This window comes from Perca fluviatilis, chromosome 24 (genome assembly GCF_010015445.1).
Source record: "Perca fluviatilis chromosome 24, GENO_Pfluv_1.0, whole genome shotgun sequence".
Classification (NCBI taxonomy): Eukaryota; Metazoa; Chordata; class Actinopteri; order Perciformes; family Percidae; genus Perca; species Perca fluviatilis.
In genome coordinates this window covers 18,455,033-18,480,888 of record NC_053135.1, presented here as the reverse complement: position 1 = coordinate 18,480,888, position 25,856 = coordinate 18,455,033, and the positions used below count along the sequence as shown (strand labels likewise).

Below are 25,856 nucleotides of genomic sequence, written 5' to 3'. Positions count from 1 at the left end.
CAACCTGCATCCTAAAATGGTCCTTCATCGTGAACCGAAGCAAAATCGCTTATACTGCCATGTACAATAGATGCGCTGGAATTTTTCTCTTACGTTTCTGCAGACTGATCTATGACTTGCATTATAAAACAACTCCTTCAATGATCTTTTTTTTTCTCATCCAAATCATGATCAGCATTGGAAAGGCTTTAATTACAAAGCACAACAAATATAGAATAATTTGTATGGAGATGCAGACAAATTAATAAATTGCTTCACAACACTGAGCGGTACTTGTATTGGCGGACAAGACCGAGTCCTTGGATAATACCCTAATTTATCCACAGCATGATCAGAATAATAATCACTTCAGACTGCTAGCTCAATAAATGTTCTAAATTTAGGTTCGGTCACGTTTCTGCACATGGAACAGTAATGGGATGAAGGGGAGTCCTTCAATAACAAGTGTTGCCCCATTTTCACTGAAAAGTTTCCCCTTTCACAGCAGGCAAACCATTCTGGTTCATTCTTCCCCTCACACTTTCCTGTCATATTGAATTGCTCTTGGGACACAAACATTTTCTTTGTGTGTAGTCGGGTCACAGTTTCTCGATGTTGTGCTCTCGTTTGCATTTCTTGCTCGTAGTGTTGGTAATCAGGTAATTTAAGCACATTTGACTGTCGCACTTAAAGCCAATTGGGGAATAAAAAAGTGTTGGATAAAGTTCAAAGTTCAAAGAGTTTATTGTCATATGCACAGACAGAAAGCATGTTTCCCTGCACAATGAAATTCTTCAAGAACCAAGCAGGTCTGCCTTGTTGAAACATCCAAATTTTCTTCAAAACTTGCCATTCTTTGCGTGTAGCCATTTTTTTGCATGTAGCTTGCTAGCTCAAAGTTTGTTGCTGTGTCTCGAAACCAACCGAGTTTTACAAGGCGACGGACATCCTGCAGAAGGATCCGGCGGCGACGGAGGTTCTGGTGATTGTCCGGTAGATGAATTGTCGTTGATCCAGACTAGTCTGTGCCTCTGTCCATTTGTCACCTATTGATTTCATTTCACGAAATTTAAATTCCTGTTGAGAAGCATTTGAACAGCATTATTTATCCTAAACGTTGTGGTGAACGGACTACAGAAACCATTATTTACTTGCAAGTCTGGCCTTCAATGATTTTTGTTTTCATAGCCTATGGCACCTATCTAGAAATAAATCCCAAACAATGTTCATTTTGTTTTATATTCCCCATGTTTTTACTTTAAAATCCTTTTCTTTTCCTTGTTAGCATGTCTCACGGTGTTCCAGCAGGCATGAATAAGAACGTATTAAACTGGAGAATCTGACACTGACACTAATGTATGTGTAAAATGTCACAATTTCTCTGCATTTGAGACACTTTTCTCTTTTCAGTCAAACAGTAGTACCTTCTTTTTGTGTGAACTAAAGGCCACAAAGTTCATTGCCAGGTGTACAATTTCAAATGGATAAAAAATCAGACCCATGAATGCGACTAACTGATGTGCAGTTTGCTTCTGCCACAATAATCTTGTCCGGACAGGCGGTTAAAAAATACTTGGATATCACCTGTGTTTGTTGGTTGCCAGAACCTCCACAGTAAATTAAGCAGAGTGAACCTGTGTGTACTGAAATGTACCTTTTTTTCTTTTCTTTTCTTTTCTTTTCTTTTCTTTTCTTTTCTTTTTATATAATTCCTCTCACAACCAAAGAGAACTCACTGATGTGAGTGTTGTTTCCGTGTATCAAATCTTGTCTGTGGCTTGTATCGGTAGCCAACTTTGTAACCCAAAAGGGGGCAGTTTTGGGGAAAACAGACTGGGATTGACAAGTTCTTTTGATATATTATCACAGTGTTTGAGTGGATCCTGTGGGCCTCAGGGTCTTGAAACTTGCTTCAGCTTATCAAGCGCCTTGTAAGCCTTCAGTTCAAGTAAAAACATGAACATCGGTGGTTTTGCAGGGGGAATTCTTTTTTTTCTTCTTTTTACTGACAACAGCGATACAGAGGCATGGAAGTAAAGTCGAGATTTTACAGTATCATATCTGGTTTCATCGAAGGCCATCAGTCATGTGCAAGTCTTTCTCCTCTACCTTTTATCCTTTGGAAATGTGACTCCCTCACTGCATGCTTCTTTTTAACCTTCCCCTCTCTCTATCTCTCTCTCTCTCTCTCTCTTTCTATCCTTGCTCGCCCTCTGTCCTTCTCTGTGAAGTCACATGTGAAAGTGATCAGCTTAATCCCGATCACCAGCTGTGTTTAACCTACTTTAGATTTGGAACACTTGGCTTCCTTGCTCTCACTTTTGTTTATATGGGATTAGCATGAACACACACAGCGCACGCATGAGGTTTGACCTGCCAGGTTTCGACCTGGCGAATGTTATTTAACCATGTAATTGCTTCATATTCAGTCTGATCTTTATGTGCCTTGCTCTATGGTAGTCGTAGTGTTCAGATCTCCCCCCTCCCCCACCCACTTTTCCTCAGCGACTCATTGGATTCAAACTGGCCACCCTCCAGTTACAATCCCATTTCGGTAATCTCAAGCAAATGCAGCCCTGAGGGGGTTTAAATGAATTTAAAAAGAATGAATCCAAAACCCTGCTTGGTATGCTGTGTCTGCGCTGCCAAAAAAACTTCCCAGTAATAATAATGCTGAACTTAAACGTGCAGCACTTCCTAAAAACAGACTGGTTTTAACAATCAAATTAAGCAAACAACAGTCCCATAAGATAAATAAAGCAATGAGGCACCACAACGTAAAAACAAATATAAAAAAGAAAGCGGCTAAAAAAAACTGTATGTTGGTAGAAAAACTATAGGAGAGCATTGTCACATAAAGGCGAATCTATAAATGTAAGTTGTGCGATGTGATTTAAGATGTGAAGATGATGGCCTAAGCTCCTCAGGCACGTTGTTGCTGAGCCAAAAGCCCGGTCACCTTCAGTGTAAGCCGGTGCTATTTTAATGCCCTGCAAAAAAAAAAATAAAAAGAGTCAAGAATAATAATAATAATAATAATAATAAGTTTATTTGATATAGCACCTTTCACAGACAGAATCACAAAGTGCTTCACAAGATAAAAATTTGTACAAAACATAGTGAATTATACAACAATAAAGATAAAAGAATAAAAACATTCATTAAAAAGGCAACATTTTACATGAATGAATCAAAAGCAAATTTAAACAAGTGCGTCTTCAGCTGCTTTTTAAAAGCTTCAACAGAGACTGCAGAACGTAAGGCAATAGGAAGCGCATTCCACAGGTTTGGAGCCACCGCTTCAAAGGAACGGTCACCTCTAGTCTTTAAACGGGTGCGTGGAACAACCAGTAATCCCTGGTTAGAAGACCTGAGGGGCCTATTTGTAGTGTATGAATGGAGCAGGTCCGAGATATACGCCGGAGCCTGACCATGCAAAGCTTTATAAGTCAGAACCAAAACTTTAAATTTGATCCTGTAGTTAATCGGAAGCCAATGTAATGAGTATAAAACTGGAGTAATGTGTGACATCCCGCTAGACCTGGTTAGCAGCCTTGCAGCAGAATTCTGGACTAGTTGTAAACGGTCCTGTGACGATTTGCTGAGACAGGTGAAAATAGAATTGCAGTAGTCAAGCCGAGATGAAATAAAAGCATGAATAATCATCTCAAGCTCAGAATGTGAAACAGTTCCTCTAATTTTGGCAATGTTTCTTAATTGAAAGAAACATGTGCGAGTCAGAGATTTAATATGTTGATCCAAGTACATGTTATTATCAAATATTACACCAAGATTTTTCAGTTTGGACTGAACAGCTGAGGACAAGGAGCCCAGCAGCACCGACTAATCTTGGAAACTATAGGGTCCGGAGCAACAATAATGACTTCGGTCTTATTTTCATTGAGCTGTAGAAAGTTATTTGCGAGCCAATCCTTAATCAAAGTGAAACATCTAAGCAATTTCAACACTTTGTCAGTGTTTTCTTCGGGCGCAAAAGAGACATACAGCTGGATGTCATCTGCATATAAGTGATAAGAAATATCTCCAACTTGGCTAATTATATGTCCCAGGGGGAGCATGTACAATTCAAATAAAAGTGGACCTAACACAGAGCCCTGCGGAACCCCACAGGAAAGGGCCGCGGTTTCTGAGGAATAGGGGCCAAGATACACCGAGAAACTTCTGTCTGATAGATATGAGGTGAACCAATCCAGGGCGCTTCCTGAGATACCAACCCAATGCTTAAGTCTTTCAAGCATGATGTTATGATCCACTGTATCAAAAGCGGCACTAAGATCCAGCAGCACCAAAACAGAGCATTGACCCTTGTCAGAGGACATTAATAAATCGTTGGACACTCTAAGAAGAGCGGTTTCAGTTGAGTGTTTCTGACGGAAACCAGATTGAAATTTGTCTAAAATGTTGTGTGCATTCAGAACAGTAGTGAGGAATAACACATTCCTCTTGTCTTTTTCCCTACCCTCTCTCTCTACAGGATCCCGGGCCCTCACCCCCGTCCCCCATTTTGGGACACAAACCACTGCAGCTGATCGAGGTGAAAGCCAGGGGGCGCTTTGGGTGTGTGTGGAAGGCCCAGCTGCTGAACGACTTTGTGGCCGTTAAGATCTTCCCCATTCAGGTATCACACTGGACGCTGCCGTGTGTAGATGACAAAGACATAACGAAAGCTAGTAGATTTTTATAAAGAATGTAAAAATCAATGAGGTATCGCAACGTCAAAGATAAAGAATTCAATACGAATGTATTTATAGTGTCAAATCATAACAGGAGTTAATCCTAGGACACTTTACAGATAGAGTAGGTCTAGACCACACTCAGACGTATGTACAGAGACCCAACAATTTCCCAGGAGAGCAAGCATTTGGTGTGACAGTGGCGAGGAAAAACTTCCTTTAAACAGACACTGTCTAGTCCATTACTTGAGAGTACTCAAGTAATGGACTCGGACTCGAGTCCAACTTGAGTCACTATTTCTGGACATGTGACTCGACTTGGATTCGCAAACTGATGGCTTGGACTTGGACTAGGACTCGAGGATTTATGAAATCAGACTCGGAAGTTGGATGAAGGTTCGGACTACTTTTATGTGTAATAGGCAGTGATGGAGTACTCAAGTACTAGTCTCGGGACTCGACTCAGACTTGACTCTGACTCTTCTTTGGTGACTCGGACTTGGACTCAGACTCGACCGTTGGGGATTCGACTGCCACACTGGAAACAGATATGCAAATGTAAAGAAATATGATTCATAATAATGATAGCAATAAATATAATAGAACTATGACTAGAACTAATAGTAGTAGCGGTGCAGGGCTTAGCAGGGCGTGGAGCAGGACCATGGCAGCAGCTGCAACGAACCTGAGGGGAGGGGAGAACATAAGCACTCTGGGGAATAAGCTCCCCAGAGCTAAGTTAGTAACAAGCATTACTGGGACATGAATGCACACAAATGGAAAGAGACAGGCTACAAACTGTTTATTTTATTCCTGTGTTGAGTGATGATCTTATCGCTCACAGTTTGTCAAAGTAGTGTTGTTGTTTTTTTCCTTATTTCAAACTTTCTATCTTATAATTTCTAACACTACTGGTCACCACCTTCTGCATGCTATATTTGATTGGTTTGTTAATTAGGTGGCTTGATGACAGAGATAACATCTGTCTCTCTGCCTCTTGTCCAGGACAAGCTGTCTTGGCAGAACGAATACGAGATCTTCACCGTGAGCGGCATGAAGCACGACAACATCCTCCACTTTATCGGCGCGGAGAAGAGGAACAACAACCTGGACCTGGAGCTGTGGCTCATCACCGCCTACCACGACAAGGTATGCTGTCTCCGATGAAGCTATACCGCCCGCAAACCGCTAAAAGTATTCCCTTATTTATTGAGTCATTTGTTTTTGTTTTTATATACGAAATTCAGTTTTGAGTCTTTTAACAAGCACAGAAGAAGTGGTGTACACAATGCAGGAAACTAATTGCTGTTTTGAATTTTGTGATCCAGTTTAATAGCAGTAAATGGTTTGTCTTTCCTAATGTAGTCTCGCATTGCCAGACCTTCCTCCACAGCGCTGCGGAGGAGGGTCTGGCTACTCCCCACAGCATTCCTGGATGGGAGAAAAACGTGCTCTGGTTTATTGGTATTTCTTTAAACCAATCACAATCGTCTTGGGCGGTGCTAAGTGCCGGACGGAGCCACAGTGCCTCTGCTAAATAGTCTCAGGAAGGAACTTGTTTTGGTGGAACATGTGTACGTTCAAAAGTAGTTTTAGTCGTGCAAAAGAAAACTCAGATTGGACAGATAGTCTAGCTAGCTGTCTGGATTTACCCTGCAGAGATCTGAGGAGCAGTTAACCATAGTCCTCACAAATCCACCGGAGGTTAGAACGCCAGCACAAAGAGTAACGGACATCCGGCGGAATTTCCGGCAGGCAACGGAGCAATCCTGGAAGTGGAACGTTGTCGATATATTAACAAGATTCATTTTGGCAAAAACACAGGTCTTTCCATTCATTTTGAATAGGGGTAGTGCAACTAGGGTGTGGCGGGTTTGCTGCAGGGGGGACACTCAAAAAAACGCATCCGGCCTGCAGCGTTAAAGATGCAGTAGGTAAGCCTTATAAAACTAACTTTCTGTCATATTTGCTGAAACTGACCCTATGTTCCAGTAGAACTACATGAATTATGTAATATAAAAAAAATCCAGCTCCTCTGGCACCACCTACAGCCTGTAGTGCGATTGGCAAAATTCCACCGCTCCCGGTTGATTTTCTCCAATCAGGGCCACAGGGGGGGGTCTATCTGCCTGTCAATCACTGCTCAGGCACGTACACGCATATATAGTGTTCTCCCCTCCCCCCTTCCCCGCGCACAAGCTGCAGAAAGATTTCCCAAAACTCGGGTGAATATTGGAGTGGCTTTTCAGAGGTGGCATGAGCTCCGGGATTTTAAAGATCTGAAGAACGATGCAGACGTAGCCACATTTCTTCTCGACAGGTAACATAATTACCATGAATGATTTATCTTTCACTTGGTTATTAGTAGTCAAAAGTCCAAGTTTAGTTATTGAAAATGTTGTCTGACATGCCATTAGTTCTGTCACACTCCCTTGTGTGGGAGGGGCTTAGGAGACAGTTTGGGCTGCAGCAGAAAGGGGGGAGGGACTGAGAAGTTGTCGATGTTCAAATTTGTTGGCAAAGTCCTGGATCTTCACAATCTTACCTACAGCAGCTTTAAGTTTAGACCAACTCAACTTTGGAGAAACACAACCCCATGTCATGCTGCGGTGGCCCATCATGTAACCGGGGATCAGACTTGTCAGTGTGTTTTGAGCTATGGTTTGAGGCAGTGTGAGAATCCCGTACAGGAAACATCACTGCCTCTATTGCTGCCACAAAAAAGTTTGAAAACACTATGAGGGTAAAAAAAAACGATACACAAGCACTGAACTGCCTGAAAAGTCTACTTGTGCTGTGTTGGGGAGGGTTGGGGGGGGGTTTTAAGAACACAACAGGTCTTCACATAAATGGGCCGTTTCATTAACACTCCCCCTCACCGCACAAGCTTGGTTTAAACCTGACGAGCTAAGCTAAGCTAGATTTAACTCAACACTTCCTGCATCTGACATTAGAGACGTTGGACGGGGAAAGTGTTGCCATGGCAGCAATGCAGAGGGGTGAAAGGATGAAAGGAAAGCTGTTAGTGGAGCATCCTTGCATCCAAAATAATTCAATCTAGTGTGTAACTGAATCTAAGCCTAAAACGAATGAAATAAGTACTCAATTCAGACACATAAACACAGACCCGCCTTGCTTCACAAATATGCCACTGGAGGAACCTGATTACTGACAAGCTGTGAATGTGTGTTTTCCAGTTTACTACAGCGCGTGTAAACACGTTATGTGATTTCCTGCCTGATATCTTCCACTAACCAGGTTTGTTTGTGTCCACGTAAACACGGTTATATAGTAGTCTTAGTGTATCGTCTCATGCTTATTGTACACAGTTCTAAAAGCCCCCAGGACAGACATCTCATAAAGTTGTTAACACTGGAAAAAAGGGGAGAACATGCATAAAACCTCCACATTGTATTGATTCTGCTTGGTGCCTTAGGAGCTAATCCATAATTACAATATTCTTCATGCCGTGTTTATCTTCTTTTTATAAGCCTGGTTTATCCAGAGAAGGTGGACTTGCCCCCGTTGTGCTTCACTCAGCCTCTCAAGCACAGTCTTTGTAGCATTTGGGGGCTTTAAGTGCCTCTGTGTTTTGAGGGGGTCATTACCGATGAAGTAGAGAGCGAATCTTGTACGCTTCGCTTGCTTGAGTTTTCCCAGCCAGGCCAAGAATTTAAATCACCGTGCTTAAAAAGGCCTTCCCTGCGTGAATAAAGGTTGAACAATTAAAGGTTGTGGGTGTGGCGGTGAGGCTTTTTACCCAACAATACAACTCTTAAGTGAGCCACTTAACCCTGCATCAGCTCTACAAGTGCCACTCTGACTTCATGAAGCTCTCCAAGTAGAAATAACATTGAAGAAAAGGAGTTTTAAAGGAGTTTTAGTTTAGGAAAGGACATAGTACCAGCAATATATCAGCAGCACTTAGGATTTTGTGCCTTGTCAAGCATGCGCTGTAATTATTTTGAAAGCTGAAGTCTTTGGAGAATACATAACTTAAACTTTAACCTACAAAAAGCTTATTCTTTCTGCCAGTTTTTTTTTTTTTTTTTTAAGAGCAGGTGTCAGTTTGGACTGAAACTTAGCTTGTGTAACACAGCTGGAACCGTGATTGCACAATTCAGTCTCCTTGACGGCTGATTTATGCCTCAGTGTTTGGTGCAATTAAGCAGCTCTATGTGTTGAGGTTTGCAGTATCCGTAGCATGCAGTGGCTTGCTTTTAAAGGACGCAGGCCCCTTCCAAAACTCTCAGTACTCAAAATCTTTTCATATCTTGGACAGTGTGTAATTATTAATAGCTGCTCTTTCAAAGGCATATTGTCTGATGTGTCACTTTGTTTTTAACAATTAACCCTTATATTGTGGCAGGGTCAAATTTAGTTTATATCCACGATGTTCCACTTCCAGGATTGCTCTGGTGCCGCCGGATGTCCGTCCCCTTCCTCTTTTTTTGGGTTGGCCTTCTAACCTCCAGTGGATTTCTGAGGACTATGGTTAACTGTTCCTCAGATCGCTGCTGGGTTCCACCAAAACAAGTTCCTTCCTGAGACTATTTTGCAGAGCCACCGGGGCTCTGTGCGGCGCTTATCAAGACGATTGTGATTGAGAAATTCCAATAAACCAGAGCACGTTTGTCTCCCATCCGAGAATGCTACATGGACTAGCCAGACCCTCCTCCACAGCACCGTGTGGGAAGGTCTGGCAATGCGAGACTAGGTCAAATTTCACCCATTTTCATGTTCAGATAAGTACTATTTACCTTTTTTTTTTATTGGAACAAGGGTTCATGATATCCCCAGAAACAGCTGTTCTAACAAAAGATGTCACAATTTTAGTATATTCTTTAAAAAGTCTCTTAAAAAAAAGTAATGTATCAGACACACATACACACACACAAAACAAGACAGCTGAAGTGATCAGATTGAATTTTTTTGTTCTGTATCTGTTGGGGCTGCCTGCCCTCTAGTGGTCACTCCTGCAACTACATCTGTCTTTGGCCTCGCCAGAAGTGACCTTGTATCATATTGACATACATTATGTAAGCACAAAGATGTATAAAGGATAAGGAATGAAAACAGATGCAGCTTGAACATTAGTGTTGAAATGCCTAAATCTCAATTCCATTTCTATTTTTCTTTACTGCAGAATTTAACATTTATTCAAAGGGGACCAGTATCTATCTAAAGATGCTTGGCTTCCAATCCATACATACAAAGAATTTCTTATTTTTATTTATGTATTTTTTTTTTGTGGCAGCTGTCAGGCGATGACAGATGCGTCTCTGCAAAGCAAAATAGCATGAAAAAGCCATGCGGAAATGTAAGCAAGTCTTTGCTGATAAAGAGCCTGCTCAGCAAACCTCCCCTTGATAAATGGAGATTAAAAAACAAGGATAACACAACAACCAGGAGATAAAGGAATAGCTTTTGTCAGAGCTTTATTATTCGCCAAGAACAATAAATGTGCAGTGATGTTGGCTCGGTGACTGTGGTTTTAAGAGGACACTTAGTAGACTGTACATTTTATTTATCACCCTTCATTGAAATATGAATCTCCCAGGAATCATTTCCCATTTTTTTTTCTCTCTGTGCTAATCATCCCGACATTTAAACATTGAATCGTACAATCAAACAAAACTTATCTGTTCAAAAACATCTGTTCCTGAAAAAGCCGTCAGTTTTAGCTGATTTCAGCTATGCCGTGAAGAAATACTTTTATTGCAAAGTCCCTTGTGAAATACAATACTACCCACAGCTTTAGTGACTCTCCATCCATTAGGGATTATTGCTGTTACCATGGAAACATTGCCTGCTCCAGCCATCACTATACTATTATGTAGCATTACTTCTTATTCTTGCGGTTATTTTTGGTGTTATTGTCAAATCCCCTTTCTCGACATCGCCCGCATTTCCAGATGAAGCCATCTTTTTCTCTCCCTGCCTTCCCCCTCCCCCCAGGGCTCGATGACAGACTACCTGAAGGCCAACGTGGTGTCGTGGAACGAGCTCTGCCACATCAGTCAGACAGCTGCCCGCGGCCTGGCCTACCTCCACGAGGACATCCCGGGACACAAGGACGGACACAAGCCCTCCATCGCCCACAGGTACGCTGTCAAAATATCTAGAATAGTTTGACTTGCTCCAGGAGCTCTACACAGTGACCTCTTAGGCTACATTTAAAAAGGAATATCTTCTGCTACGTTTCCCCCTCTCATTCCCCCTGCTCTGGCGTTTCTCCCTCTCATTCCCCCCGCTCTGGCGTTTCTCCCTCTCATTCCCCCGCTCTGGCGGTTCCCCTCTCATTCCCCCTGCTCTGGCGTTTCTCCCTCTCATTCCATCTGCTCTGGCGTTTCCGAGCCCCTAAACCGGAGACATTTGGAAACACTTCTGACCCGTTTTGGTTTGGAATCTGCGGGGTTGTGTTGCCGTCTCAACGGCCGCAAACGGAGACCTTTGGCAACACCGACACTGACGACACTGACGCCAACGTTTCTCCTCCTGATTGGGTCTTATCTGTCACAACGTCTCGTTCTCTGAGACTAAGACTACTAATGTTACCATGGCAACATTGCATTGTGCGCATGCTGCTTCCTGATACCTTTCCTGCCCAGTATTCCAGGATGTTGATGAGATAGGTGGTTTGGGCATGTTACCAAAACGTAGCAATGTAACTGTAGCCTTAAACTGAAGGCATTTTTCCTTGTTTTCTTTATTCTCTCTTAGGGACATTAAGAGTAAGAATGTGCTGTTGAAGAATAACCTGACAGCCTGCATAGCGGACTTTGGCCTTGCCCTGCAGTTCGAAGCGGGGAAATCAGCAGGAGACACACATGGACAGGTACGGTCTACAGTGAAAGGTGACAATATGAACCTCTCATCCACCTCTTCGCCATGTTTCCTGCCTTTGTTTTTTCTTTTCTTTTTTGGAAACTGGTTTCTCGAGCAGAGGGGTTACTGAGTCACCATTATCAATATTGATTTGTGAAAATACCTGGCAGCGCCTAAGGGTGTCAGTGTAGGCCAAAAAAATCTAGTAATGGGAACTTGTTCAGTTCTTGCACTGGCCTTCAAGGTCTATAAAATATTGGTAAAAAGTTTGAAACATCTGTAGGTGATTGCTGATTTAGGTTTGGATGCTGGACAAAAATATCAGGAGGTTAAAGCACAGCAGCTTTTTACCCTCCCAGTTCTGTGTCACACAGGGATCAGCTCACAGATTTGTGTATGACACACAGTTTGATCTAACTGCCAGCTAAGCAACAACACCCCGCGATGACAAGCACCGCTTTTCGCCGTCTCAGCCCTTCTGCGAGCCGTGTCATGACTTTTTCTTCTTCCTTGCTGCCTTCGCTTGATTCTCTGTTCCGTGGTCATACCCCGATGCTGACCCGTGACCTTTTGACACCGTTTCCCTTTGAACCTGCAGGTGGGGACGCGGCGCTACATGGCTCCTGAAGTCCTGGAGGGCGCCATCAACTTCCAGCGCGACTCCTTCCTGCGTATCGACATGTATGCCTTCGGCCTCGTCCTCTGGGAGCTCGCGGCACGATGCACCGCCGCCGACGGTAAGACTGATGCGTCAGCAGAAAAAACCCTACTCACACCCATACTCAATTTGCTGTGTCCAGTGTGGTGTTATTTGTGCACAACCAGTGGTGGAATGTAACTAAGTACATTTACGTCACTTTCTACTTCTACTCCGCTACGTTTCAGAGAGAAATATTGTACTTTTTACCCCTTTCTTACTTTAAAATGTATTTTGAACATGTAAAAGAAAACAGAAAATCAGGTCATAACATAGATACATAATAACTAATAATAATAATTATTTGATTGATTTTTTGACATGGGAAAAAGTATACACTTATTTAATCCCGCCCCGTCTCTGTAAAACCTTTTTAATTAACAAACTTCCTCTATCATAATTATATCATCATTCTTTTTTTTAAAACTCTTTCAATTATTTAACTAAATAACAATCATCTTACTAAATAAAATGTATTTCACTTATATACACTTATACTTTTACTTTACACATTAAGATTCCTGCACACGAAACACATGGAGTTTATAAAATCTGATGTTTGATTCTAAAGTAAACTAGCCAACAATATAACGGCCTACAAGTCCAGCTGAGATGGTTAGACTATTAAACACTCACCTGGTTGGATCCTTTACTCTTTCTACAATGTTTTAATACTTTAACTACATTTTCCTGATAATACTTGGAGAACTTTTACTGAAGTAACATTTTCAATGCAGGACTTCTACTTGTAGAGTATTTTTTAACAGTGTGGTATTAGTACTTTGACTTAACCCTCCTGTTGTCCTCGGTTCAAATTTGACCCATTTTTTTATTTTTTATTTTCTATATCAGAAATTTGGGTTTCTTTCAACCAAATTGTCAAAAAAAGTAATGTGGATGGTTCCCTACAACGCTCTTCGCAGGTAAAATAAATGATCAGTCCACTACTTTCATTGAATTTGGGTGTTTAATTAAATTTTATAGCATTTGAATTTTTTTTATAAAAGAACGTTGAAAAAGTGACAAAAAATAAAAACGAAAACGTGGGAAAACCACACCAAAACTGTCCAAAAAAAGCACAGAAAAAATCAACAAAAACGTATGCAAAAGCTTCAAAAACGACGAAAAAAACGTGACAAAAACATCGGGAGGAAAAGCAACACAAGTGTCAACGTACACCAAAACGTTGAAAACGACAACAACACAAGGGTTAAGTAACTTTTTCAATGCAGGACTAACACGTACTCACATACTGTTACTTTACGTAACAGAGTATTTTTACAGTGTGGTATTCGTGCTTTTTCTTAACTAAAGGATCCGAGTACTTTTTTGCCCCCCACGGGTGCACACTGTGTCATTACTCCAGGTTGATTTTAAGTTTGGAGCCGTGGTTGTGTGTCAACAGGCCCAGTGGATGAGTACATGCTCCCGTTTGAGGAAGAGGTGGGTCAGCATCCGTCTCTGGAGGACATGCAGGACGTCGTCGTTCATAAGAAGCTGCGGCCCATCCTGCGGGACTGCTGGCAGAAACACGCGGTGAGCAATGCCGAGACTCTTTCGTTGAGTGAAATGGTATTTTCCTGTTTTTCTGTGTCAACGGAACGGCCCATTTGTGTGACGTCCCGTTCGTTTTTTGTTGCTGTTTTCAGTCAGATTGTTTATAGAGCTCGATGTTTCCGAGCGCACTTGAAGGCGAGACATAGCGAGTGCTTTGTTGTTGCAGGAAACGGTCAGCTGTTCCACAAACTCCCGGGCAGTTCAGAGCTTCTGTTTGGTGTTTTTAAAACGTTCTTGTGGCAGCGATAGAGGCAGCAATGTTTCCTGTTTCCTGTGCAGGACTCTCACACCTCCTCAAATTACCCCCACAAGTCTGATCTCTGGTTACATCATTGGCCAGCGTGACATGGGGTTGTGTTTCTCAAAAGTTGAGTCGCTCTCAACTCTCTTTGTCTCTCTCTCTCTCTCTCTCTCTCTCTCTCTCTCTCTCTCTCTCTCTCTCTCTCTCTCTCTCTCTCTCTCAGGGTCTGGCCATGCTCTGCGAAACCATCGAGGACTGCTGGGACCACGAGGCCGAGGCTCGCCTGTCCGCCGGCTGCGTCGAGGAGCGCATCAGCCAAATGCAGCGCCAAGCCCCCATCATCGGCCCCGAGGAGATCGTCACTGTCGTCACCATGGTGACCAACGTGGACCTCCCGCCCAAGGAGTCCAGCTTATGATCGGCCGGTTTGAGCCAGCAGAAACACGGATCGACACGAGGGGGGGCGGACAGCCGACCCTGGTTGGTTGGCGGAGTGTTTTTTTTTTTTTTTGTTCTTTTCCGTTTTTCTCTTCTTCTTTTAAGTGCGGGCCGCTACTCGCGTTCAGGAAACACCCTGCGCCCATCTCACCACATCAGTTGATAGCCACCTCATTGTGAAAATGTGTCCCCGAGGATTTTAACATTTTAACGGTCGAAAACTTTCTCATCCCGATCAAAACGATTCAGGATATTAACGACGACAGACGACGTCGCCCCAGTGACAGTGCTGACATTCTGGGACAGCGACACGCAACAAACACTTTTATCATGTATTGTTTTTATATATACACACACACACACACACACACACACACACACATATAGGAGGGAGACTTGTTCTGCTCGGTCTTCTACAGAGAGAGAAGATCGGGCAGAGAAAATTTCACAGGACTCTCAGTGCATTTTAGTGTAAAAAAAAAAAGAGAAAAGAACGAAAAAAAAAAAGACGAGCACCTGGCTCTCGATACATTTGCTGTTTTTCTCGTGTTCGTTTTTTCTGAAGAAACGACTATCGTTCTGCCAATAAGCAACGGCTTCTGAATGTTTATAGTGTAATGCTGCTGTACATAGTGTATTATGGACCCAGACAACTTGGTAATCAAGCTTATTTTAAGGGGGGAGGGAGGGAGGGAGGGAGGGGGCCCATTTTCAAGCATTACGACGATGAAAACCATAAACCTCCTTCAACCAGGTATACCTCAGTTCAGATGGACACAGTTTAAATTAGTTCCCTCTCCCTGTTCACGCTCATAGCTCACAGCCGCCACAACCTTGGCTCTCCATGGCATCCCGAAACAGCCTGCTGTCAGCCGTGACACTCATGGGTAATGTAGTCCGCAAGCCCTGGACACACACACGGCCCCTACACACCGAAAAACACAAGTGTTGCTTTTTGTTCCTCCCCTTTCTCAGTCTCACGTTGAGTTTTTTTTTGACTGGATAAAAACGTTCTCCTTTTTGGTAGTTTCATCTTTTCCTCCTCTTCTCTCTGATAATTAGGCGGGGGGGACATGCCCTCCCCCCCCGTGATGAAGATGTCGTTTAAAGTGAATATTTCTTTTTTTTTTGGTTTGCCGTGTCAGTTGTCAACGGAGTAATAATATCTATCGCTGACAAGCCTAATTTTTGGCCATGAGATCTGGATATACAGTATTTATATCTCTCTGGATCAGCGCTGGGTACCAACTAATGCTACCTTTTGATATTTGAAATCCGAAGGTTATTAACACGCTTCACGGTTGTCAAGCTCTCTCGGAGCATATTCATCTTGTTCCTTTTCATTTTGTGAGATCAGCTATGTGTGGTCTGATTCCATTTATAGGAAAAAGCAGATTAACAATAAAACATCATTCGATATGTTTATTTAAGGAGAAGGTTTATCAGATTTAAAGTGCAGGGGTCCCCAGCCCTGATTTGGAATTATACCTGTATTTAGCTGAGCCAGCTTGCTTCTGATTTGATTGCACACAGCTTTTTTTTATTACTATCAAGAGTTTCTGCTCTCTTTTGATACACCTCAGGAATCTTTGCTACGCCCCACCTCCTCTCATCCTCTTCCTCTTATCTTTTCCTGTCTCAGACTCTCACTTCCTCTCTCTCTCTCTCTCTCTCTCTCTCTCTCTCTCTCTCTCTCTCTCTCGCCTCATCTCTACTTGTAACGGGTTAGCCATGCTGTCATGCTCAATAACGGCGTCTCCCGCTGTCTTAAGGACCAGATCAGATGTCATCTTAACTACGGTTGGGCATCGTTTGGATTTGAACAATTCTGATTCCTTTTGATTCCGGTTCTTGCCGATTCCGATTCTTTGAGGGGTGGAGTTGAAACGGGCCACATGCTTATTTTACAGATGAGAGGAACATTTTGATTTTGGTTCAGGCTACATTTACATTGCTAAGTTTTGGTTTAAAAGAGAATATTTCTGCTGCGTTCTTTCTGCTCACGTTTCCCCTGTTTCTTTCTGCGGCTTTTTTCCCCTTCTCATTCCCCCCGCTCTGGTGTTCCCCCCCTCTCATTCCCCCCTGCTCTGGTGTTTTCCCCCCTCTCATTCCCCTGCCTCTGGTGTTTTCCCCTTCTCATTCCCCCTGCTCTGGTGTTCCCCCCTCTCCTTCCCCTGCTCTGGCGTTTCCGAGCCCCTAAACCGGAGACATTTGGAAACACTTCAGACCCGTTTTGGTTTGGATCTCTGCGGGGGTTGTGTTGCCCGTCTCCGCCGACATAAGCGAGACCTTTGGCAACACCGACACTGACGCAAACCTTTCTCCTCCTGATTGGGTCTTAGCGGTCTCGACGTCTCGTTCTCTGAGACTAAGCTACTAACATTACCATGGTAACTACCAGCAGTGGGCGGAGTCTCCACGCTGCCTCCTGTTTATGCCCAGTATACCAGAATGTTGATGAGATATGAGGTTTGGGCGCGTTAGATTAAACTACTACTGGAGATAAAAACACTTGTGTGCACGGAGATCACTTTTGGCTCAATACATCACTTAAAAACCAAAACGTAGCGATGTAAATGTAGCATCAATGGTGATTTACAGTTTCACCGGGCTTTTTAAACGTAAAATAAAGCCAAACTTTAGAGCACCGCTTAGTGTGCTCCGTGGCTGCAACACAACAAGCGCCTGGAAGTATGGCGGCCGCTACGGAAACCAAAACTTGCACGTGTTAAATTTGGATTTGGAAATATGATCGGAATCAAAACCATATTTTCCAGTTCTTGATGCCCAATCCCAATCTTAACCCTACTCTAGGACAGCTCAATTGTAAAAAAATAAATAAAAAATTCTGTCTCTAGAACCTTGTCAAACCTTTCCCATCCCTATACAGGTGTTTATTTAGTCCGATATCTGAAGAGCAAGTTAGTTCCATCTTTTGTGAAGTCAAATGTGGCCCAAACATTACTCCACACAACTTCTGTGTTGCCCCCGTGTTCTCGGTCTCGGCAAGCAAGCCAAATAAGCTCCGACTCTGGCCAACTAGTTAACTAATCGCTCAGATAAACGACTTTTCTCCACCTGCTCTAAATGAACATATTCAACAGTTTAACTGGATAAACCTAAGTGTTACGTTCCTCACACAGGGCTGAAATGAATGAATGGCTTTGGATCGCACGGCTAACTGCAGTTAGACGAGTTGAGACGAGGAATCTCTTTTTTTCATCCCGGTGCCATTTCTACACATCCATATTAGTTACTCTTGTAGATGTCAGGCAAAACGGATGTATCTTGTCAATGTTGTGAAGGCAACAATGACAAATTTTTTTTTGGAGTCTTTTGTTTCATCTGAGGGACATTGAACACTGGTGCCGGCAGACCTGCAGTCTCTCCTCAAGCTTTGGGGCGGTTTCACAGGAACACAGTTTAAAATCAAGCGGTGCGTTTGGAAATACTAAAAAAAACTATGAAGAAACTTCTTTCTACCGATCCATTTCACATTCAGGGCAATTCATAAGTATGCTTTCTTTATAACCTGCTGATCATTTTAAGCAAACGCCGTACTGTAGTCCTCGAGGAAATAGAAGTAAACAAGTTTTTCAAAAATGAAATTGACTCCTGATCATTTCTGGACAGGGGAGTCAAAGCAAATCAGCGCAAACAATCAAGTTTATAATTGAGCTTAATATTTGTTACGAGCGCTCATATATTCCCCAAGTATTCAGTGAAAACATGCTGCATTTATTTCAGTTTTGTAGCAACAGATTTTCCATATTTCTATTACAATAGATCTATTGTCCCACGGGGATATTTGTTTCCACAGTCCATACACATAGCAACATATAGATAAACACATAGTCCAGCAGATACAGATATAAACCCATCCCAATAATCAAAACTGGGCATTTTCCGAAGTTTTTTTTCTTTTCAATGTTTTTGCCATTTTTTTCAACGTTTTTGTTGCCTTTTTTCAAGGTTTTTTTTGGACATTTTTTATAATTTTTTTTTCGACATCTTTGTCACTTTTCTTTTTAAGTTTTTGTCACTTTTTCTGACATTTGTTTTCCTCTTGACGTTATTTTATTTTTTTTCTTGATGTTTTTGACGCTTTTTTCGATGTTTTTGTTGCTTTTTTTTGCTTTGTCTTCTGGCGAGGCAGAAATACAGACTTACCAGGGCCAAACTAACTTAATATTAACAGTTAATCTGACTTTAAAAGGCATTTTTTTCACCAAATAACTCAAATCGGGAGGAAGTGACCGTCATGGTGGAGATATTATTTCCTCACATGTTAAGACTATTGTAACAACACAGCAAACCTGAAGGAAGTTAAAGCCATCTTGTTGTTTCTTGACTGTAGCACGAGTACGATATTTGCGTCAATATCGCTTCCTTTGGCTGCTGCTGGTTTTTAAGCAACTGCTATTCAGAAACAGCCATGTTTTCTAAGTTCCTCATGAAGCTTCAACAGTCAGGGACGTTGATTACTGCAAAGGCCAGCAGCCCTTCAATAAGCACTACCTCACACTCGCAGGGATCTCTTTTGGGTGTAGAAAGTGTGGCAAATAAACCAAAATCGTAACCGTGTTCCTCCAGTAGAAAGGGGATTCAAATTCCTTCGAAAAGTCTTTGAACTGGGGGATTATTTCTCGGAGTAAACTCCTATTCCCCCCCCCCATAGGTTAGAGATGACTGATGCAAAATAAGGCTTAAAAGTTTCAACATTTTAACCATTATGCATTATCCTTTTTGTGAAACTTTTTCCATTACTGTAGAAGACTGCAGAAAGCTTCTTATTAAAAAAGATATGCTGACAAGCACGAACGTAAGAAGGAAAAAGTATTAACAGTATTGTTTCCAAAAAGTGTAAAACTTACCAGTATTTCAGCAGCCAAGTGGATTTTAAAAACCTGCCAAAGCAGCTGGTAGAGTTTCAAACGTATCGGCCACAGCAGCAACAAAACAAAGGTGCCAGTGTTTGGTTGGCGGTCCCATCCCAGTACTGTCGGTAGATGGTGGAACATCTTCAGTGTTAAACAGCTTGAGTTTAAACTGCGCTTGAGAAACCGACCCAAACCGACAAATACCATTCAGGGATTCAGTACTATGCTTTTCTAAGTTCTAGCAAGTTTTATGCAACCAGTGCCGCAATTTACCCTACACTACTGTAGGATCAGCTGCAGGAGTGACTTTCAATATACAAACACACACAAATAACTTGTAGCATTTTGATTTTTATTTTTTTTGTGACCTTGCATATTGATATGTTGTGTATTTATTTTTTAATTTACAGGCCTGAGGTTTTGGGGATCAGAGCTCAGGTGCAACTCGGAAAAATGTAAAGAGTCGGCACGATTTATGGTCGTTGTTGTTGTTGTCGGGGTGGGTGTTCAGTTGTAATTCAGGAAATACTTTCATTAATTCAAAAAGAAAAAGATATAAACTGTAACGTGCTTCTTTCTATACAGTCTATGGACAAACTACCGAGAATGAATGTTCTTCAGACTCCTGGATTCCAGTATTGTGTGTACTTTGGTGGATTGAGCCCGGCCCTGTGTAACTTTAGAGGGCTTTGGGTTTGGCTGGTTTTGTGTGATTGTGCCCCATCGACATAGAAACTAGTAAATCCGACGCACTCGGAGAGCCATTCATACACCTCTTGATTGTATGGTGACCTGCTGGAGATGTAAACGAGTATCCGCTCTAAGGGCAGGATTCCCATTCAGTCCAACCAGAAAGAATAAAACGGATAAGGCAAATCCTGTGCCTTATTTGGTTGTTAATTGTAAAGCTCCCAAATAGGATTTGAACTTAAAGAGTCCTGCTGTACCAAATAAAGTACCAACATCTTTTCTGGCCTTCTCGTTGCTTTGGCCCATCCTTAAATATCGGCTACATTTTCAGCCCTCTACATAAGCTTCTAAATATTTGGATTGGCTCTTTTATCCAGAGTAACTTTCATGCTCTGTCTTTGTCTGAACCTGCATCTGCCATTTTTGTCAAACCTCTTTGCTTCCCCTCAGGTCTTGACTTTCTTGGCAAACTCAACTATGGTCTAAAACATGGTCCGAACAATGTCATTTAAAGGTGTATGGATGGGTTTTCTCAGCATGCAGGCTTTACGTTTTTCTATTTCGACTTCCTCGAGCCCAGCACCTCACTTTGCTGTGCATATAAACTACCAGTGAAACATTTGTGTCTTGTTGCCCCTACTATTTTAAGCAGTCTAGGATGTGTACAGACATGAGAACATAAATACCTGTATCAACTATATACTCTGAGCTGAATCTTTATAAGTGCGTGCTGAACTTCAGTGTTTCCTCTACATTTATACTTTTCTTGTGTCTTGACTCCACGGCGGGGCTTGGCCCCGGCTGCATAAAAAAAATTGTCCTTCACTTTGCGAAAAATAACTTTAAGTTGAGCTTTGTGTAAGCTAAAAGCTAGAGGCTCATTGGAGTACTTTGTAAGGCATCCATGAAAGCACTTAAGGGTTCCTTGGCAGAAAGAAAACACAAACTTACAGCCCAGGGCGTTCCTCAAGGAACCTACTCGGATCCCCTGACAGTTGCAATTTGAAGAATCCCCCAAAAGCTCTGAAAGACCAGTTGCAATACTCCATATGTGCTAATGCAATCACCCACTACAGGTATTCCATTCCAGCATCTCAATCTCCTCCTTTTTCTCACTGTTGGTAAGAATTTTAGAGGAAACATTGAACTCCAATGACCTCGCCGCCAAGACTGTCTTGGCAACAGGATACGTCTGGTTGCCAGGCCTGGAATTTCTACAAACTAAACCCAAAACACTACAAGCGTTTTTGACCCCACATTTCTGAAGGCTCTCGAGTTGCAGCGCTGATCCAGGATCTGCCAACGCAGCCTCTAATGGTCATGATGCTCACAGGGTTTCTGGATTTCAAGGCAGGAAGACACTGAACTTCAGAGGGTTGTGAAAAAAAAATATATGATGAAAATGTCTTGTTTCTTTGCTCCTGATACATAGACTGTATGTTTTATATTACTAACAATACGATTTGAAAATAGGACAAGAAACTGGAATTTCAAACTGGAAAATGCATCCCACGAGGTGTTCTTGAGCAAGAGTGAGTTAGACTTTCGAAAAGTATTATAGCAGGAAAAAAAAAACTTCAGAAACCCTGGCTACGTTATCACAGAGGAGACTAATTGATCCCTGATCAGCGCTGGGACTCTCCGCCGTAGTTTTTAATCATCTGAAGTGATCCACGTGATGTAAATAAATGTGTTTTTAGATTGTGAATTATGATCTCTGTTTTTTTTTTTTCCACTGAAGAAATAACACTTATTTCATTCCTGTTTATTTGACAACTGCAAGTAGAAGTTAGAAGCCCTTTATTTGCAATTTGTCATTTCCATTCACTGTTAATTTATTATTTGAAGCTTTGTAGAATCGCTCGCAGGAAGACAAATTTTCAAATTTTTTCATGTCCAGCCGACCTGCTGTGTCCCGACTATAAAAGAAGAATTAAAGACTTGTAACGCGTTTAGCAGTAGGGTAACGTGCTTCACAGAATACGATTTTATGTACAAAACATCAGTGCTGTACATCTCGAGACCGGTCTTGATCTCAAGACCACTTTCTGAGGGTCTCGGTCTCGCATTTTTACCCGGGACATGTATGCATGTATTTTCAAAAAGCAACCAAAACATCGGATAAATTGTCCAAAGAAAACTTGGAAAAACGGAGCCAATGCCTTCGAAAAACAGGATCACAAAAACGTCGGAAAATTGTCCAAAAAAAACCTTGAAAGAGGAGACAAAAACGTCAAAAAAAAAAGAGAGGACTCTTAGCTTTTTTTTAACCCTCGTGTTGTCTTTCTGTCGACCATGCAACTTTTTGGTTTTTATAGGTCAAAATAAAAAATGATCTTTTTCGGTCGCTTTTCCTGACGTTTTTGTCACTTTTTTTGATGTTTTTGTTGCTTTTTCTACACTCTTTTTGACGTGTTTGTCGTTTTGTTTTCAACATTTTTGAAGCTGTTTTTTTGACATTTTTGAAGCTTGTTTTAACGTTCTTTTACCAATCCCCCCCCACCCCCCACAAAATGCTATAAAACTGAATAAAACGCCCAAATTCAATGAAAGTAGTGAACTGATCATTTATTTTTATTTTTGAAGAGCATTGTGTGGATCCATCCACATTATTATTTTTGACAATTTGCTAATTTCGCTAAGAGGACTCTGTATTTTATTTCGAGACACTTCAGAAATCTCATTACCCGAAGTGATTTAGCGAATATTAGCTAATACATATTAGCTAGTTGTGTATATATACTGTATGTTTCATTTGTTTGGTCTGGTCTCGGTTTAGGTGGTTTTGACTACAACACTGCATATCAAAGGGGGCCAATGGGGTACTAAGTATTAGTAGTTTAAATATTGTTTATTTGACAGGATGGTATTCTGTAATACAGTGCAGCACTTTTCATTCATTAAGGGAATATAAAACCTATTTAATCAGGACAGAAATATGAGAGACTGCAGTGCACTAAAAAAAACAAAGGAATGATTCAGGATTTAATGAGAAATAAACTGGTGTTGCAGAGTGTGAAGAAAGATGTCTTCATCCTTCAGCGAGACACGTCCTCGAGCCAGATCATAAAAATCTACCAGGAGGGACATGTGTCCTTCAGGGAAGTAATAGAGCATTCAATTATTGCTACTGACCAAGGGCGTAGGTTTGGTTTCAACATTAGGAGGGAGGAGGGGGGGGGGGGGGGGACACACATCATAAGTTAGGGACATCCCCCCCCCACCCCCCCAGACAATTTTGAGCGTCAAACACTAGTTCCTGAATTCTGGTGAATTTTTATGAAACAATTTGTGCCATCTCTGCATCAATTTGTGGTGCAATTTCTTTTATTATCATTTTTAATTGGTCTCCTGTATTGTTAAACTTTCTGTATATTCAAAACATCACACGTGAGAAAGAAAACAGAGACGTGCACTGCGAGGTTGAAGGGCAACTACCGTTTTTTTTTTTTTTAAACTGGACCCTATTTTCCTGTTTGTGTCTAAGTGACTGATGGGAACATCAACCTTTGACATTGGTCCAGTATTAAGAGAGATCGCTGCAGTCGGCGTCAGAGAAACAAGCTCCAATGGAAGTTAATAGGACAGTTGTCTGGCCTACCTTCACAAAAGTGCTTGTTTTGCCGCTGACTGGCTCAGATTATTATTCTAAGTGTCTGACAACATTATGGAAAGGATTTCTAAGGAGGTCGACCTTTCTGTAAAGAGTAAGATCCTTTTTTTTTTTTTTTTACATAAAAACACCCGGGAAATTGCTTTCGCTAAACCCGCCAGACTCCATGTAAATAAACATTTTAGCATCGTGACATACACTTCGTTCAAAGTCGACAAAATAAATCTGTGAAAAACCGCCTTTTTTTTCCCCCCCCCTCTTCCCAACACCCCCATCCTTTTTTTTTTAAAAAATTTTTTTCCCTCCCCTTTTTTTTTTACATTTTTTTAACAGCCGTTTCTGGTTAAACAGAAATGTCTTCTTTTAAAATTAAATTTTTTTTAAAAAAAAAATTAATTTTATTTTTTAAAAGAGGTTTTAAAGGTCTATCTCTGTAGAGATCTTTTTCATAATGTTGTCCGATACTTAGAATATTAATCTGAGCCTGTCAGCAGCAAAACAAGCACTTTAGTGAAGGTAAATACAAGCTGAACAATTGTCCTATTAACTTACATTAATCTCTCTAAATACTGGACCAATGTCAAAGATTGTTGTTCCCATCAGTCACTTAGACACAAACACATGGGAAAATAGGTTGAAAAAAACGTAGTTACCCTTTAAGATGGTTTGCTCCACTATAGTCATATTTACAGGTGTGTAGGATCTATAGCCTACATGTCCATGACCTGTACGGTTATTTTGACCTGTTTTGGGGAGTGGGTTGTCTTTCATATATGTTTTCATATATGTTAAGGGTGGGACAAATCTAGCTCTTCTAAATATTGGGGAGGGACATATCCCCTGCATCCCCCATCCCTTTACGCCTACTGTGCTACTGACACTTAGTAAATGGAATTTAAAGAGCTAATTTATTGTTGCATGCTTTTTGAATGAAGACAGCATCTTCTTTGCTGGACTAAAGGTGTACAAGCCAAAGCCTGTTTCAAAAAAGCTCCCTGAAAATGTTTCAGGTCCCACTGTTATGTTTTTAATAGACCTGTTAACTGCATATATGTACAGTATGTGCATTGTTTTTGTCTAGATTAAAAGTCACTGCTCCACAGCACTTTTTATAAAAAAACATTTCTAGGTTTTGAGAAATCCAAACTATATTTGTATTTGTACTTCGTGTCCAGGCTGATGATGGCTGCAGAATTCCACCTCTAGATGGCAGCCTTCAGCAGATGAAGTGCTGACAACAAGCCTGATTCCGGTTTCCAAACCCCTCAATGTTTTTCAAGGTGAAATTCAAGTCATTTTTTTTTTTCTTTTTTGTTGATGGATGGAATTTTGAACCAGGTTTACATAAGTCTCGGGAGAAGTGGGAGTCTGACTTGGGGTGTGACAATTGATACAGAGCTCTGTTAAAAAAGCCCTTTTACTATTAATTTTCCATTTAGATTGATCCACTACAACTTTCTTCACCAAAATCTACAAAGATTACATCCTAAATATATGGGGCTTTTCAGCGTTTTTTAAGACAAGGGCCCCTTAACTAAAGGAGAGACGGATCAGTGACCCCTTACTGCATATACAGGTACTGTATAAAATGAAGTTGCATATTAAACTGGGACTACACTAACGTGTAGGGCGGCCTAAAGCCTTTATACATAGTTTTTTTAATGCATAGAATACTAAGCTGATCAAAGAATTGTTGGCATGATTTTAGAAATCTGGTATTTAATGTTAAACCCTGGATGAACAAAGAAGTTGGCCTTCTCCTCAAGGCTAGGGACGCAGCCTTCAGGTCGGGAGACCAGGAGGCCTACAGCTCAGCCAGATCCAACCCGAGGAAAGGAACATCCAGGTCCTACAAGAAAAGGATTGAAGAGCACTTTGACTCCTCCGACCCCCGGCTTATGTGGCAAGGCCTACATACAATCGCCAACAAATTCCCTACCCTCCTCTACTTCCCTCCCAGACGAGCTGAACCACTTCTATGCTCGATTTGAGCGGGAAAACAAGGAGGCAGCCTTCAAGTCAGCTGTTTCACCTGACGAGGACACACTCCAATTTTCCTACTCCGATGTGTGCTCAGATCCTAGGCAGGGTGAAGGCTCGGAAAGCTGCTGGCCCTGATGGAGTTCCCAGACGTGTGTTGCAAGCCTGCGTAGAGCAGTTGGCTGGTGTCTTCACCGACATCTTCAACGTGTCTCTAGCGCATTCAACAGTCCCCCACAGTTTTAAATCTGCCACCATT

At 41.7% G+C, this 25,856-nt stretch overlaps 1 protein-coding gene across 2 annotated transcripts in view; it reads left to right on the top strand.

Moving 5' to 3' along the window:
• acvr2ab (activin A receptor type 2Ab) overlaps positions 1–14,941 on the top strand; it is a 57,069-nt gene extending 42,128 nt beyond the window's left edge. For both annotated transcript variants that reach the window (XM_039793146.1, XM_039793145.1), the window contains 7 exons: positions 4,475–4,618; positions 5,679–5,822; positions 10,632–10,777; positions 11,397–11,511; positions 12,100–12,238; positions 13,604–13,734; positions 14,220–14,941. In XM_039793146.1, coding sequence (XP_039649080.1) covers positions 4,475–4,618; positions 5,679–5,822; positions 10,632–10,777; positions 11,397–11,511; positions 12,100–12,238; positions 13,604–13,734; positions 14,220–14,414 — 1,014 coding nt within the window. In that variant the 3' untranslated portion in view covers positions 14,415–14,941. The remainder of the gene's footprint in view (positions 1–4,474; positions 4,619–5,678; positions 5,823–10,631; positions 10,778–11,396; positions 11,512–12,099; positions 12,239–13,603; positions 13,735–14,219) is intronic.
• The last annotated feature ends 10,915 nt before the right edge of the window (positions 14,942–25,856 follow it).